General features: G+C 42.5%; 2 protein-coding genes across 2 annotated transcripts in view; one reads left to right on the top strand and one right to left on the bottom strand.

Moving 5' to 3' along the window:
- LOC121389024 overlaps positions 1 to 16,201 on the bottom strand; it is a 150,418-nt gene that overhangs the window by 63,852 nt on the left and 70,365 nt on the right. The window lies entirely within an intron of this gene.
- On the top strand, positions 3,325 to 14,928 carry LOC121389023. Its single transcript, XM_041520616.1, has 3 exons — positions 3,325 to 3,833; positions 7,113 to 7,206; positions 11,857 to 14,928. The coding sequence occupies exons 1-3, from the start codon at positions 3,525 to 3,527 to the stop codon at positions 13,260 to 13,262; spliced, it is 1,809 nt and encodes a 602-aa protein (XP_041376550.1). The 5' UTR covers positions 3,325 to 3,524; the 3' UTR covers positions 13,263 to 14,928.

Genomic DNA, 16,201 nt, shown 5'->3' with positions numbered 1-16,201 from the left:
CACTTGGACATATAGATCGGACTTTAAACATTTAGACCTTCGTTCAAAATGTTATGTCGATTTTTTTTTTTTTAATATTATTAAATAGTCCGATCATCTCTTCTTTCTCTTATTTATTTTTGGATTGTCCTTCTAAAATGCTCCAAATTATATAAATATTCGGCCGAGCAGTCAATTCTTTTTCTTTTTGGCTTGTAATTTTTTTCTTTTTTCTTAAAATTATTCTATTAACCTTTTTACTAATTGCTATTTTCAAAATTCTGCCCATTTTCAACACTACCCCCTCCCTCCCTCCCTCCTCCCCCCATCCCGAGTCAGGCCCCTGATCTTACCGGAGGTCGGACTCGGGATGGGCGTGTTCGAAACCCTAGTGGTTATCATCATCATTCAAAGATATTCCCTGGAAAGGCTTGAAGAGCGCCTTTCTGACTTCTTTGGTGTTAATTAGCGACAGTAATGGTTAATTACATGTATTGATTTATGAATATCTATATATTGTATGTATGTCGAGGTTGACTGTTACATACATAAATATTAACGCACTGGCGCAGGGAATAATTAAATCCTTTCTGGCCTCACAAATTGTCCCATGCCGTTGCTGGGACTCGAACCTGTGGCACCGAATCGCCCGCAAATCGCAAGACTAACCACGATACGCTCTGAGCTATCGAAGCTTCCATAAAAAGGAAGTTCTTTAACTCAACCATATGCATGGGGACTACAATCTACGCGGTCGATCCCGCTTACGTGCATGAAACAGTGGGCAGACCTGGCACTGGCTAGTATGTATTGATATATGAATATCTATATATTGTATGTATGTCGAGGTTGACTGTTACATACATAGATATTAACGCACTGGCGCAGGGGATAATTAAATCCTTTCTGGCCTCACAAATTTTCCCATGCCGTTGCTGGGACTCGAACCTGTGGCACCGAATCGCCCGCAAATTGCAAGACTAACCACGATACGCTCTGACCTATCGAAGCTTCCATAAAAAGGAAGTTCTTTAACTCAACCATATGCATGGGGCCTACAATCTATGTATGTATGTATGTATGTATGTATGTATGTATGTATGTATGTATGTATGGATACATACATACATACATACATACATACATACATACATATACACGTGTGTGTGTGTGTGTGTGTGTGTGTGTATGTGTGTGTGTGTGTGTGTGTGTGTGTGTGTGTGTGTTGTAGATCAAAGTAGCTCCTAAGACTAAATTGTGAACTAGTGTAGATCAAAGAAGCTTCTAAGACTAAATTGTGAACTGGTGTAGATCGAAGAAGCTCCTAAGACTACGTTGTGAACTGGTGTAGATCGAAGAACTCCTAAGACTAAATTTTGAACTAGTGTAGATCGAAGAAGCTGCTAAGACTAAATTGTGAACTGTTGTAGATTGAAGAAGCTCCTAAGACTAAATTGTGAACTAGTGTAGATCGAAGAAGCTGCTAAGACTAAATTGTGAACTAGTGTAGATCGAAGAAGCTGCTAAGACTAAATTGTGAACTAGTGTAAATCGAAGAAGCTGGTAAGACTACATTGTGAACTAGTGTAGATCAAAGAAGCACACATTGTATGAGGAAGTGAATTTAATCACAACAGAAGGTCAACAAGCTGCTGAGCCTAATACTGGAATACATGTTGATTGGATTTATAAGATGTTCTGATTCATTTTACGCACAGAGAGAGAAAGATAGAGACAGAGAGAGAGAGAGAGAGAGAGAGAGAGAGAGAGAGAGAGAGAGAGAGAGAGAGAGAGAGAGAGAGAGAGAGAGAGAGAGAGAGAGAGAGAGAGAGAGAGAATACGGGGAGGGAGGGAGAGAGAGGGAGAGGGAGAGAGAGGAGAGAGAGAGAGAAAGGAGAGAGAGAGAGAGAGAGAGAGAGAGAGAGAGAGAGAGAGAGAGAGAGAGAGAGAGAGAGAGAGAGAGAGGGAGGGAGCGAGAGAGAGAGAGGGAGGAGAGAGGGAGGGGAGGGAGGGAGGGAGAAGGAGAGAGAGAGAGAGAGAGGAGAGAGAGGGGAAGGAGAGAGAGAGAGAGAGAGAGAGAGAGAGAGAGAGAGAGAGAGAGAGAGAGAGAGAGAGAGATGCTACTCTTACCGACAAAGCAGAGTAGTTTCAACAGAAAAGAAACGCGTTATCGATCTTGCTAACCCCTCCCACACACACACACACACACACACACACACACACACACACACATACATACACATACACACACACAAACACAAAACACACACATACATACACGCATACACACACATACACAAAAGCACACATACATACACACACACACACATACACACGCACACAAACACACACACATACACGCACATTCACAAAGCACACAAACACACACATACATACACGCATACACACACACATACAAAACACACACACAAACACACACGCACACACACACACACACGCATACAAAACACACACAAAACACACACAAAACATACACACACACATATACACGCATACACATACACACATGCAAAACAAAACATACAAAACACACACACACAAAACACACACACATACACAACACGCACAAAACATACACACACACACACACAAAACAAACACACATACACGCATACACACACAAAACGCACGCACACACATACAAAACACATAGACACACACACATACACACACACACAAAAAAACCCCACACAAACACATACAACACACACACAACACACACACACACACACACACACAAACACACACACACTTTTACAAAGTCCTTTGATATATTGACGAACATTATACATATTGATGTACTGATTTAACGCCGTCCTACATCCAGCATTCATACCTTACGGAATTTCATTGCTGATTATAGCTGCACACACGATTGCACTTTTACGTTATAATCAGAAAAAAAACAAGGTTAATAATTTACTAATTTTTTTGTTAACCGTCAGACACTCTTAGTTAACTCCCCAATGAGACTTTAAAATTAGTATTTTTGCCGTTTTAATTCAATATTTATTTGAACGTCCATACTACTAAAGATATAATTCAGAAGAATTTGTCATATTGCATTAACCGCGGGAACAGAATTTTTAAGTGTTTATGGATTAAGCATATTTTATGAACCAATAAGTGAGAAAAACACAAAGACATGACAAACGTATACAAAAAGATTTACTGGTTTCGTTGTAAATCGAATGAGCATATCGACAACGAATCAAATTGAAGAACGAAACCATTTCCCGCTATCGCTGAACGCAGATTAGTTTCAGCATGGTCGTAACTACTGCAAACTGTTTTCGCTGAAAGTGTCTAATTTCGTTTCTTTAAAAACATAATTCTGAAGCGAACACACATTTCAACAGACATATTTGGTAACAAATCGAGATTATTAGTGCAAAGATAAGCGAACAAATTCTGTTGAGCAAACCTATTTGAAACAGACTTTGCTGTACGTGTACGCGTTTTGTGATCATTGTTCGACGTAAAACGATAAAGTCGTCGTGTTAGCACATATTTATTATTCAGTCATGTCGGGACGTTGTGTCCTTCGTGTTCTTGTATTAGTAACGTGTTCAACACTGTGTTCTACGCAGAACAGTTGTGGTCATTCTCAAATGACGGAAGAAATCCCCAACGAAAAGTCGTTTGGACGGAAGTTACGTAAATCGTACAAGAGCGCCAAAAGCCGATTGGAGTGTGCTCGACTCTGCTACAACGACGATCGATGTAACGGGATGTTGGTCTGTCCGGGCGTCTGTCACCTGTTTGGAGTGTTCAATGTTGCCCAGTCACCTGCCTCGGGCATAGACTATCTCAGTTGTGATGTGTTTAACATGGTACGTATTACACTTATGACGTATTCAGTTTAATACGTATTACACAATGTGACGTATTGAAAAGAGTAAATATAACACGAATAATATATTAAATATATGACATATTAAAAGCAGCATTAGATCTCAGCACATTTTCAACTATGTATGGAACATATGGTTAATGTGACACTTGGTTTAAAACATCTGCTGCCATCAAGAGTTCTGTTATAATATTATGTACTTTCCCAGAGACACGACAGTGCATTCCACGGTCGTTTGTTAGACAATAAACAAACAAAATACGGTTCATCCGAGGGCGATTAACCCTACGATAAATCGAATCTCATTTCTTTCAACTTTATTTTCGTGTTTCTATCCAGATACGGTTCAAGGCCGCTGTCCTGGACACGCATCTCAGTTATTTGGATGTTTGTTGAGGACAGCAGGTTAGTGAATAGTTGTAGTTAGTGGTTAGTGAGAGAGAAGTGGGTGTCGTGGTCATGCACTAGTCAGTGCGAGAGACGTGGGTGTCGTGGTCATGCACCTACCACTGGAACTGTTACAGCTACCGGTGCCGGCTTGTGAACCCATCAGATACAAGCTTTAAGTCCAATGGCTTAACTACTACAGCACCGAGACCGGTTATCACACCTCAAGCGGGCATTCTACCACTGAACTATAAACAGGGAGCTCAAGCGGGCCCTCTACCACTGAACTACAAACAGGAGGCTCACGAGGGCACTCTACCACTGAGCTAGACAGGAGGCTCATGTAGGCACTCTACCACTGAGATACAGACAGGAGCCTCATGCGGGCCCACAACCACTGAGCTACAGACAGGAGGCTCATGCGGGCACTCTACCACTGAGCTACAGACAGGGGGCTCAAACGGGCACTCTACCACTGAGCTACAGACAGGGACTAGTGCGGGCACTCTATCACTGAGCTACAGACAGGAGGCTCGTTCGGGCACTCTACCACTGAGCTACCGACAGGGACTCATGCGGGCACTCTACCACTGAGCTACAGAGAGGAGGATCGTGCGGGCACTCTACCACTGAGCTACAGACAGGAGGCTCAAGCGGGCACTCTACCACTGAGCTACAGACAGGAGGCTCAAGCGGGCACTCTACCACTGAGCTACAGACAGGCGGCTCATGCGGGCACTCTACTACTGATCTACAGACAGGAGGCGCATGCGGGCACTCTGCCACTGAGCTATAGACAGGAGGCTCAAGCGGGCACTCTACCACTGAGCTACAGACCGGGACTCATGCGGGCACTCTACCACTGAGCTACAGACAGGAGGCTCGTGCGGGCACTCTACCATTGGGCTACAGACAGGAGGCTCATGCGGGCACTCTACCACTGAGCTACAGACAGGCGGCTCATGCGGGCACTCTACCACTGAGCTACAGACAGGAGGCTCGTGCGGGCACTCTACCACTGAGCTACAGACAGGAGGCTCGTGCGGGCACTCTACCACTGAGCTACAGACAGGAGGCTCAAGCGGGCACTCTACCACTGAGCTACAGACAGGCGGCTCATGCGGGCACTCTACTACTGATCTACAGACAGGAGGCCCATGCGGGCACTCTGCCACTGAGCTATAGACAGGAGGCTCAAGCGGGCACTCTACCACTGAGCTACAGACAGGAGGCTCATGCGGGCACTCTACCACTGAGCTACAGACAGGCGGCTCATGCGGGCACTCTAGCACTGATCTACAGACATGAGGCTCATGCGGGCACTCTGCCACTGAGCTATAGACAGGAGGCTCATGCGGGCACTCTGCCACTAAGGTACAGACATGGAGATCATGCGGGCACTCTACCACTGTGTCGCAAACAGGAGGCTCGTGCGGGCACTCTACCACTGAGCTACAGACATGGGTGCTCATGCGGGCACTCTACCGCTGAGCTACAGACAGGAGGCTCGTTCGGGCACTCTACCACTGAGCTACAGACAGGGACTCATGCGGGCACTCTACCACTGAGCTACACACTGGAGGCTCAAGCGGGCACTCTACCACTGAGCTACAGACAGGCGGCTCATGCGGGCACTCTACTACTGATCTACAGACAGGAGACTCATGCGGGCACTCTGCCACTGAGCTATAGACAGGAGGCTCAAGCGGGCACTCTACCACTGAGCTACAGACAGGGACTCATGCGGGCACTCTACCACTGAGCTACAGACCGGGACTCATGCGGGCACTCTACCACTGAGCTACAGACAGGAGGCTCGTGCGGGCACTCTACCACTGAGCTACAGACATGGGGATCATGCAGGCACTCTACCATTGAGCTACAGACAGGGGGATCATGCAGGCACTCTGCCACTGAGCTACAGACAGGGGGCTCATGCGGGCACTCTACCACTGAGCTACAGACATGGGGATCATGCAGGCACTCTACCATTGAGCTACAGACAGGGGGATCATGCAGGCACTCTACCACTGAGCTACAGACATGGGGATCATGCGGGCACTCTACCATTGAGCTACAGACAGGGGGCTCATGCGGGCACTCTACCACTGAGCTACAGACATGGGGATCATGCAGGCACTCTACCATTGAGCTACAGACATGGGGATCATGCAGGCACTCTACCACTGTGCTACAAACGGGGTGGGACGTAGCCTAATGGTAAAGCACTCTACCACTGAGCTACAAACGGGGCAGGACGTAGCCCAATTGTAAAGCACTCTACCACTGAGCTACAAACGGGGCGGGACGTAGCCCAATGGTAAAGCAATCTACCACTGAGCTACAAACGGGGCGGGACGTAGCCCAATGGTAAAGGACTCTACCACTGAGCTACAAACGGGGCGGGACGTAGCCCAATGGTAAAGCACTCTACCACTGAGCTACAAACGGGGCGGGACGTAGCCTAATTGTAAAGCGCTCGTCTGATGCAAAGTCGGTCCAGGATCAGCCCTAGCAGGTGGTCCACTGAGCTATTTCTCGTTCCGGCATTTGTTATCCTGCCTGTGGGTTGGTGCATATAAACCATTCCTTGCTACTAATGGTAAATTGTAGCGGGTTTCCTTTCTAAGACTATATGTCAGTATTACCAAATGTTTGACACCCAAAAGCAGATGATAAATATATCAATGTGCTCTAGTGGTGTGGTCAACCAAAACAAAAAACCCATCGGAGACGAATTCCTATCACTTTCAATTTCACTTGTTTAACTTGTCTCAAATCTACTACGTGAAGTGCATATACATCATTTGCCTTGAAATATGTCATTACTATATAGTATTCATGTATAAACTTTCTTTAATTTATACTTCAGAATCGATGTGAGAATAACGGAGTCCCAGACGACAGTGGTTACTGCAGCTGTACTCGGGGTTACGGAGGTCCGTTCTGTGATACTGTCGTACACGGTAAGATACCAATTATTAGAGATGAGATGGGCAGAGCCGGTTTATCCTAGTAGAACAGGTAACATGGGCTACGGACCCCGCGCTTCAGGGGACCCGCGGTGATGTGTGAAGGGGTTACAAAATATATATCCTGGGAAGAGGGCCCCTCTGTCATTTGTGCTACAGGCCCCGCGGATCCTTAAACCGGCTCTGGTCTAATGCATGAATGACGTTGTCTCGGACTATTTGCGAACGCCTAAACTTTCACGTGAAAGTCAGAATGCATGAATGAAGACAAGCCAAAGTCTAGGACTACTGGAGGGACGAAATCGCTCGAATTTTGGACCTGCTACAACCCAGGCGTAAATACAGTAGTCTCTGACAACCGGTTACATTCAGTATAGCTGACGTTGCACTGATGTGTTTTATAGACTTGCGATTAGGGTTAACTGAATTTATACCTACATTTTGGACGCAGGAACAGATCCAGCATTTTGTAAAAGGAGGAGGGGCCTCACAAAATTATAAAAAGGGCAATTTCGTTTTGTCGAAGGTAAATTATCCGACCTCCCAAAGAGTGCAAGATCTTTATGCGGGTTTGGGGACATGTTCATCGGAAATTGTTGAAATAAAGATGCCCAGAGACGTGTTTTTATAACAGTTGAGTGTTGTGCATTGTGGGTGATGAATTTAAAAAGGACACTTAAAACGGAAGCCCTCTGGGACCGCCAATGGGACGTATATAATGTCGATCAAATATATCATAATTTTCTGTTGTACCGGTATATCATTTATCAACTACATGTCAATAGGAATGGGGGCCTGTGACACCTGTCTACCACCCGACTTTTACATATTGTTACTACGGGCCTCAACTAATTAGCAGCATTATGGGCGATATTCAGCACACATCGTGGTGTTAAAAATTCCACTCAAAACAGTATGTAAAAAACGTTTCGAACAAGATCATCTGTGCCCAGAGCCCTTTCAATTTGAACAAAACGTTTTTATTTGGTATATTATAACAATCAATGTGTGGAACCGACAATGGATATTGTTACTGTCTTAACGACAAATCTTGCTAGCACAAGTGTTCAAAATAATTACTAAAGTTTTTTCTTTATTAATGACTTACTGTTGGGTGTCACTTATCATTAATCAAGTTAATACAGGTTCATATAACTTTAACATTGCAGAATACATTAAGCATAATTGCGAATTTCTTTCATTCAAGTTTTTAATCACGACCGTTATTGTTATTTTTGCAATTTCGAACGATGTTTGAATTTATTATTCAGAATTAATAGTGGGAGTACTTGTTTGTTAAAAGTCTTACATACAGGTCTATGATTGTTTTATTATCAGTTATAACTTTAAATTATATGTTAAAATTTAACATTTTATTACCATAGTTGAATCGTGATGTCAGGATATGCAGCAAGATTATAGCTACGATAGTACCAATATTCGATGTCGGTCCTACACAGTGAGTCATACAAATCTTATTCGCGTAAAATACGAAGAAAAAAAAGTTTTATTTAACGACACCACTAGAGCACTTTTGTTTATTAACCATCGGTTATTGCATGTCAAACATTTTGTCATGTTTTTACTAGTAGTCTTAAAGGAAACCCGCTGCATTTCCCCCACAGAGAGGACAGCACATACCACGGCTTTTGATATACCAGTCATGGTGCACTTGTTGTGACGGGGAAAACCTCAAGCAGAATATGGATTTGAATAAATATTTGTATTTATTATTATTTTGTATTTTTTTACTCTGACAGATCACAAGAATGTAGCTCATAACGTTACATCATTAGAAACTGATTTTATAAGACCAGAGTTGATTACAAACAATTTAAATTATGTTTATATATTCATATTTATATATGACCTCACATTTAATGTTTGACGCACCCCCCCCCCCCCCCCCCCCCCTATTTATCACCATCTATGTTTCACGAGTTGTTTTAAAATTATATAACGAGCGAACGCGTCCAAACTTATTTGATTAAAATATATAAAAATAACAAAATATGTTCGTTAATCAGGGAATATGTTATGTAATTGTTATAAATATATAAAACGCGTGATACCAGTGTTGTATGCTTTATTGTATATTATATAACGCATGAGTTGTTTTAAATTGAGGGGCGTATTCGATTGCCTTAATTCGATGATACGTAAATGGGAAATTAAAAACAAAATTGGCGATTTACAGGTATGGTTTAATTGGCAGGCGCAACTCTGAGATTTTTAAATAGCGTGACCCATAATCTTGTGATGGATTAAAAAAATTAATCACAATTATAAAGAAACAGACACACTAGTTTCTCTGATTTAAAACCCCCAGCTTTCTTCATATTTTCTCACCTTATTAATAATTTGTGCTATAGTGCCACCATGGTTACCCACGACATTACCACAATAAATATTGTAGAGAGTAGTTCCATTATAAATACAAAATCAGTGTGATGTCAAAAACGTTTTCTATTATTTCTTTCAATGTTATAGTTTATATATTGGAGTGTTTCAGTGCAAGAAAATTCTTGGGATTTCCTACTTTATAAATAGAAATACAGCGAACGCTGTGACAATCGTGCTAAAGTCTCGAACTTCGTTGTCGTAGTCGCACGTCGGGTCCATGCATAGAAAACTGACGACGGCCAAAGTCTTGACGTATATAGTCCGGGACAATGAGTTGTTAAGCGACTTTCGGTTGTCTCGGTTCATGCATGAGACCCCAGAGACGGGCCGAAGCTCACTGCTATTTTAGTTCTAGGCAAATTGAACAAGGTAGGCATTGAATTACATTATTTATTATTACTAAAATAAAACAACAGTTATTCAACCATGGGGTGGGTGCCGATGGGTGTAAAACATAAAATAAAATGTAAAACTGTAATATATTTGCCAAATCGAAATCCCCATTTGGAAATGGTAGTTAAAATCACTGTATTGTCTTAACGCTCCATTATTTTTCAGTAATGGAAAGATGAAACCCTACTTAATTAACCCACCAAAATCATTGGTGTTAAACTCTATACTAACATATATTCATATAAAATTATTATTTAGTGGTGTATTTTAAGTAGGGGAATATCCTCGTAACTCTTCATTCCCTAGCGAGCCTCGTCTCCATTATTTTTCATGAATGGAGAGTTACTCGTACATTTGCATGTGTCATAACTCGGTGAAACAGACTCTTCAGCGTCTTTAATAAAGTGTTTGTCTGTCCTTAACTAAAAATGCCGCTGCTAGATGTCGCCGTATAGAATTAACTCCGCGTTCAGTCACATTTGCTGATACGTTTTGTCATTCACGTCCCAGCGCTCTTTGCAATGCAGGCAGGGTGTGGGGTTGATGGTTATGTCTCACCATCATCCTTACTGTGTGTGCACGGATTTGTCACTTATAATGAACCGAAGCATGCCTATTGCGTGTTTGTGTTGAATTAGTTTGAGCCTAGCCATTTAACACTTTTCAAACTAAATATCCAATATTTTTTTCTAAGTTATTTTTAATGTTTGCCATGCATGGGTTGATTCAGTTCGAAGAAGCCACTTGCAGACTTCAGTTTAATTGTGCATGTGCTTTTTGTGCAAAACAGTTTTCTGGCCGGGGACCGTGAAACGCCTAACGGATTACAGGTTTTGTTTGGTGATCTTATTCAAAGAATGTGATAGCATCATATATACGAAATTTGTCTAAGTATTTTAGAGAATATGGCATTTCAAAGGTGTATCATTTCTTTTGTTATTCAGTATACATAAAAACCCTAAGGCAAACTAGTCAAAGCCATTAGTATACATCGTTTATGTATACACAGAGAAATTAATTAAGAACCCCTTTGGTAAACAACATTGCAGGTTTCATTTGATATATCCTTAAAGATGCTTTCCATTTGGGTTCTAGAGGATGTTCTGGCAGTCTCAGAGGCTACCCTGCCTGGTGCTTATAAAAAGTTTAGAGTCTAGACTCGAGACTATATTACTAATAGAGTCTGAGACAGTAATGCAAATTGTATGCGTTTGACGTCATTAGAGATTGAGTCTGGACTCTAAAAGTTTTATAAAGACGGGCCCTGGTAGACTGTCGGTGGTGGCAGCAATTAGCTCTCGGTCGTATAAGAAGACTAATTAGGGGCACCAGAAGAAGGATAAAGACTGCCACACAGGCACGTGACGGCCCCATTCGTTATTAATGTTAAGTCGAGTTGTCTCTATGAGATTACCATCAACCATGTTGGAAAGAGATGGTCCAATATACCCGGTCATAACACTTTTTATATTTATAATTGTTGTTGCTCCATTTGCCTCAAATACAGAACTGTCAAAACTGTTATTAACGCAATTAAAATATTGAACATTGCCATGATTATTTGTGTTTTGGTTAGAGATAACAATGTTTCCATCATATTTAAGATGGACGTGAGCATGAATATTTTGTTAAAAATTTATTATTGATACTTGTTGCTTTTGTTTTTATATATAAACGTTTATTAGCGTTTAGCCCCCGCCCCACTCTTAGAGTAAAGTCAGTATGCACCCACAAATGTTGATAATTTGAGAGCAGCCACATATAAACTTTTTCCGATAATATTACTTGATTATGTTTGTCAGTGTATTTAGTATAAGACTGTATTTAATAATTAATTATCTTTTTCAGATTTGTGTTATCAGCAATGGCAAATCATTTACGAAAATCCTCAAAGTTTTAACGCACTATACCTGGCTTCAAAGAATTCCTGTTCGATAAAAACAAAATACATCAGCGACAGCAAAATACACGCAATAAACAGTTTCGGTGTTTCGGGTGACAAGACCTGGGCTCAGTCGCTGTTTCGTCTCAGTAAGTCATCTTGGAATACGTTTGATGCCAATCCTCAAAGAATGTTTAACATTACCCTGAACGCGAAATATCAAACTGTGGTCGCATTTGACATAGAGGGAAAAATAGTGCCGGACTCTACAGAAGAGATCACAGCCTCCTGGTACGTGAAAAACTTCTCAAATGTGACGCCATTCTTTGAAAATGACGCCAGTGGAGCAGTCGTCACGGGTGATCTGGACGTCCTTGTTGCAAAAATCCGAGGAGGCTCTGCCATAGTATCTCTTCCAACTGTGTTTGTAAGTGAGAACTCAAAACAGGTAGCTGGGGGTGGTTTCGACCGCCTAGCAAAGACCATCACATCAACATATGCATCATTTTCTTTGAAGCCATTCTGGTTTCTGTACAGATACACTAGCAGCGGCTCAAAGCATGTTCTTCGCTGGCATGTTGGGGAAGGAAGTTACAAGTCAAACAAGACGAACCATGTGCCTAACACTTGGTGCACCGATGATTGCTGGATTAAGATATTCACTGTAGATCAGCTTGGCAAAGGAGTCCACGGCTCTACCACCCAGTTGGCTCGTGCTCTTCTTAGTGGTCACCGACTTAGAGTCTATACAATGGGACTCGCTGCTAATACCAAAACTATCTACATTCATAATGAGACCATCACGGCATGTTTACAAGACATGATGGAACCCACTGGCGTCGATAACCTCGATCAATCTGGAACGGCTGAAAGGGTTATGACATCGTCCAGTGGTCAAATCCAGATTCGCGCATACACGTTTGAAACGGACACGATAAAAAATGATACACAGGTTCAGAAAAACATAGACTGGTTTGTGGACACGCGTGAATGGATCCAGGTTCTCTCTGTGGCACGCGATGGGCAGACTCTGAGTGGATCAGTTGCAGACCTGCGTGAGAAGGTTCTGGTGGGTGCCTCAGTCCGTATAGTCGTAGAGTACACAAATGGGTTACGTCAAATAGTGGATGCTGATCACCTGGAACTGTCGTCTGCTGGTCACGTGGCTGCTGAAATAATCTACAACACCAACGTGGAGTTTGGAGAGAATTACAACATCGCCTTTGCCGCTGCATCGTTTCACCATCTCTGGTCAGCGATCATAACAACAGAGGGCGACTTTAACAAGTATCTGTACACGTACAAGAAAACTGGCGGTGAGCATAAGACTGTGTCACATGTTGACCGATTCACCTGGCTTATTCAGATGTGAGATGGTGCTAACACTGGGATCTAGTGACGATGTCTAACCGTTTGTCACCAACCTCAACAGTAGTGAGAAACTTTATAAAGGTACTGGTGTGCATACAAATGACCGAGCTGAACTGTTCAGCAACCTATGAGCAACCTTCGAAGACAAATCAGCACCAGTTAGGTCTAATCACTGAGCTACTCTCGGCCTACTAAATTCCAAACCTATTCGTAGCTCCCCACATATCCTGTTAGATCGACCGTTCCAAATTGCGCCTACATTCCTTCATCAAAATTGCGCACCCTTTCTCTTTGGCTTAATCCTACGGGACATTCCAAATTCCATAGCACCATATCACCCTCCGCCTGCCACGGACCACGGTCGGACTGCTGGTGCTCTCTTGCACCTGTCAGTGCAGGCGGTCCCTTCTCCTACTCCCCCCCCCCCCCCCCCCCACACACACCTCACCTCTTTCCTGGACAGATGAACCGGTAGAATGTTTTATTAAAGTTACTTTGTTTCCTTTAACGATACCACTGGAGCATATTGGTTGATTAATCATTGGTCATTTTCAACTCGTAATCTTAGATAGTACATACCATGACCTTTGTTACACCAGTTGTGGAGCACTGGCTGGAACCCGAAATAGCCTAAAAGGCCCATCGACAAGTATCGATCATAAACCGACTTGCCTATTAGGCAACCAATCGTTTTTGGGTCTGGGGTTGTTTGTTGGGGTTTTTTTATGGGGGTTGTGTGTGTTTGTATTTTGTTTTGTGCTTTGTGCTTTTTGGTTGGTTATTGTTTTTTGTTTTGTTGTTGTTGTTTATTTGTTTGTTGTTTTAGTTGGGTCTTTTAACGACACCACTAGAGCACATTAATTTATTAATCATCGGATATTGAGTGTCAAATATTTAGTAATTTTCACATAGATTGTTGTGGTGATAATGAATTCTTGAAGGTATAACACCCGTGTCGTTAGTTTGTGTCTGGGCCTAATAAAAATTTAATGTGCTAGAGTCTTTTAAATTCCACTCACAATTAAAAGAAAATTAATTTAAACATTTCGATTTGTACACATAGTTTTAAATTATACAAGTTTATATTCATTTTTATATTGTATTATATTGTTGTCACATCTCTTTACATTCGTTTTACATAATTATATAACTTTAAATTTTTAATGTAAATAATCATATCCATATACATACCTTTGCTTGACGCCTAATGGTCGATATGTATATTTGTGCTGGGTTGTCGTCAAACATTCATACATACAACACATTCATTTAGGTCCGATTCAGTAAACAGTGCCCAATTGTTCAAAGTATAGTTTAAATGAACACTGGTTTAGTCTAATATTAATCATTTTAATTATGTTTGCATAAATACAAAATACACTTTGGATTTGAATATATATGGAAACTTCATTGTTCTAAATCAAGTTTCAACATTAGTTTTCAACTGTTATTTGTATTGATTCAGACCTTGGTTTTGAAAATGTGTTGTAACCACTGGTTAAGCTAACTAACCTTTGACCACCTGGCCCCAGGTCTTCGTGGAGAGAAAACAGATTCAGTTTTCAAATATTTAATTAACCAGTACAAGTAAGTCCATACTGGTTTCAAGTTTGTTTGGGTTTTTTGTTTGTTTGTTGTTGTTTTTAATAAATAATAAATAAAATAACACAAGTGCATGTCGTATGCTGTCACTTTTATATAGGACAAATATGGCGGTGTCCTGTCTTAAAGCTGGATAACTACAGTTGTGGTCAACCTATATTGATATTAGAAATTGCACTTCCTAAACATATGAGTGGTAATGTGATATTTGTCACACACTTTATTCTTCCCCCACCCCCACCAGTGACAGAACAGCGACCCATAGTGACAGAACAGCGTAGTGACGGAACAGCGACCCCTAGTGACAGACCAGCGTAGTGACAGAACAGCGACCCCTAGTTACAGAGCAGCGACCCCCAGTGACAGAACAACGAATTTAAGTGGCAGAACAGCGTAGTGACAGTACAGCGACCCCTAGTGACAGACCAGCGCCCCCCCCCCCCCCAGTGACAAAACAGCGACCTCGAGTGACAGAACAGCGTAGTGACAGAACAGCGACCCCATGTGACAGAACAGCGTAGTGACAGAGAAGCGACTTGAAGTGATAGAACAGCGTAGTAACAGAACAGCGACCCCATGTGACAGAACAGCGTAGTGACAGAGAAGCGACTTGAAGTGATAGAACAGCGTAGTAACAGAACAGCGACCCCTAGTGACAGAACAGCGTAGTGACAGAGAAGCGACTTGAAGTGATAGAACAGCGTAGTAACAGAACAGCGACCCCCACCCCACCCACAATGACAGAACAGCGACCTCAAGTGACAGAACAGCGTAGTGACAGAGAAGCGACTTGAAGTGATAGAACAGCGTAGTAACAGAACAGCGACCCCCACCCCACCCCCAGTGACAGAACAGCGACCCCTAGTGACAGAACAGCGTAGTGACAGAGAAGCGACTTGAAGTGATAGAACAGCGTAGTAACAGAACAGCGACCCCCACCCCACCCCCAGTGACAGAACAGTGACCTCAAGTGACAGAACAGCGACCTCCAGTGACAGAAGAGCGACCCCCAGTGACAGAACAACAACACCCAGTGACAGAATAGCGATCTCAAGTGACAGAACAGCGACCTCAAGTGACAGAATAGCGTAGTGACAGAACAGCAACCCCTTGTGATGGAACAGCGTAGTGACAGAACAGCGACACATAGTGATAGAACAGTGTAGTGACAGAACAGCGACCTTAAGTGACGGAACAGCGTAGTGACAGAACAGTGTAGTGACAGAACAATGTAGTGACAGAACAATGTAGTGACAGAACAGTGTAGTGACAGAAGAGCGACCTTAAGTGACAGAACAGTGCAGTGACAGAACAGCGTAGTAACAGAATAGCGTAGTG

This window comes from Gigantopelta aegis, chromosome 14, assembly GCF_016097555.1.
Source record: "Gigantopelta aegis isolate Gae_Host chromosome 14, Gae_host_genome, whole genome shotgun sequence".
Taxonomy (NCBI): Eukaryota; Metazoa; Mollusca; class Gastropoda; order Neomphalida; family Peltospiridae; genus Gigantopelta; species Gigantopelta aegis.
Note: the sequence above shows the minus strand (reverse complement) of the source record. Positions and strands in the feature narration are given on the sequence as shown.

Coding starts and splice junctions, on each gene's coding strand:
- LOC121389023 (XM_041520616.1), top strand. CDS start 3,525: ATGTCGGGACGTTGTGTCCTTCGTGTTCTTGTATTAGTAACGTGTTCA. Junction 3,834..7,112: donor GTTGTGATGTGTTTAACATG/GTACGTATTACA, acceptor TTTATACTTCAG/AATCGATGTGAGAATAACGG. Junction 7,207..11,856: donor CTGTGATACTGTCGTACACG/GTAAGATACCAA, acceptor TATCTTTTTCAG/ATTTGTGTTATCAGCAATGG.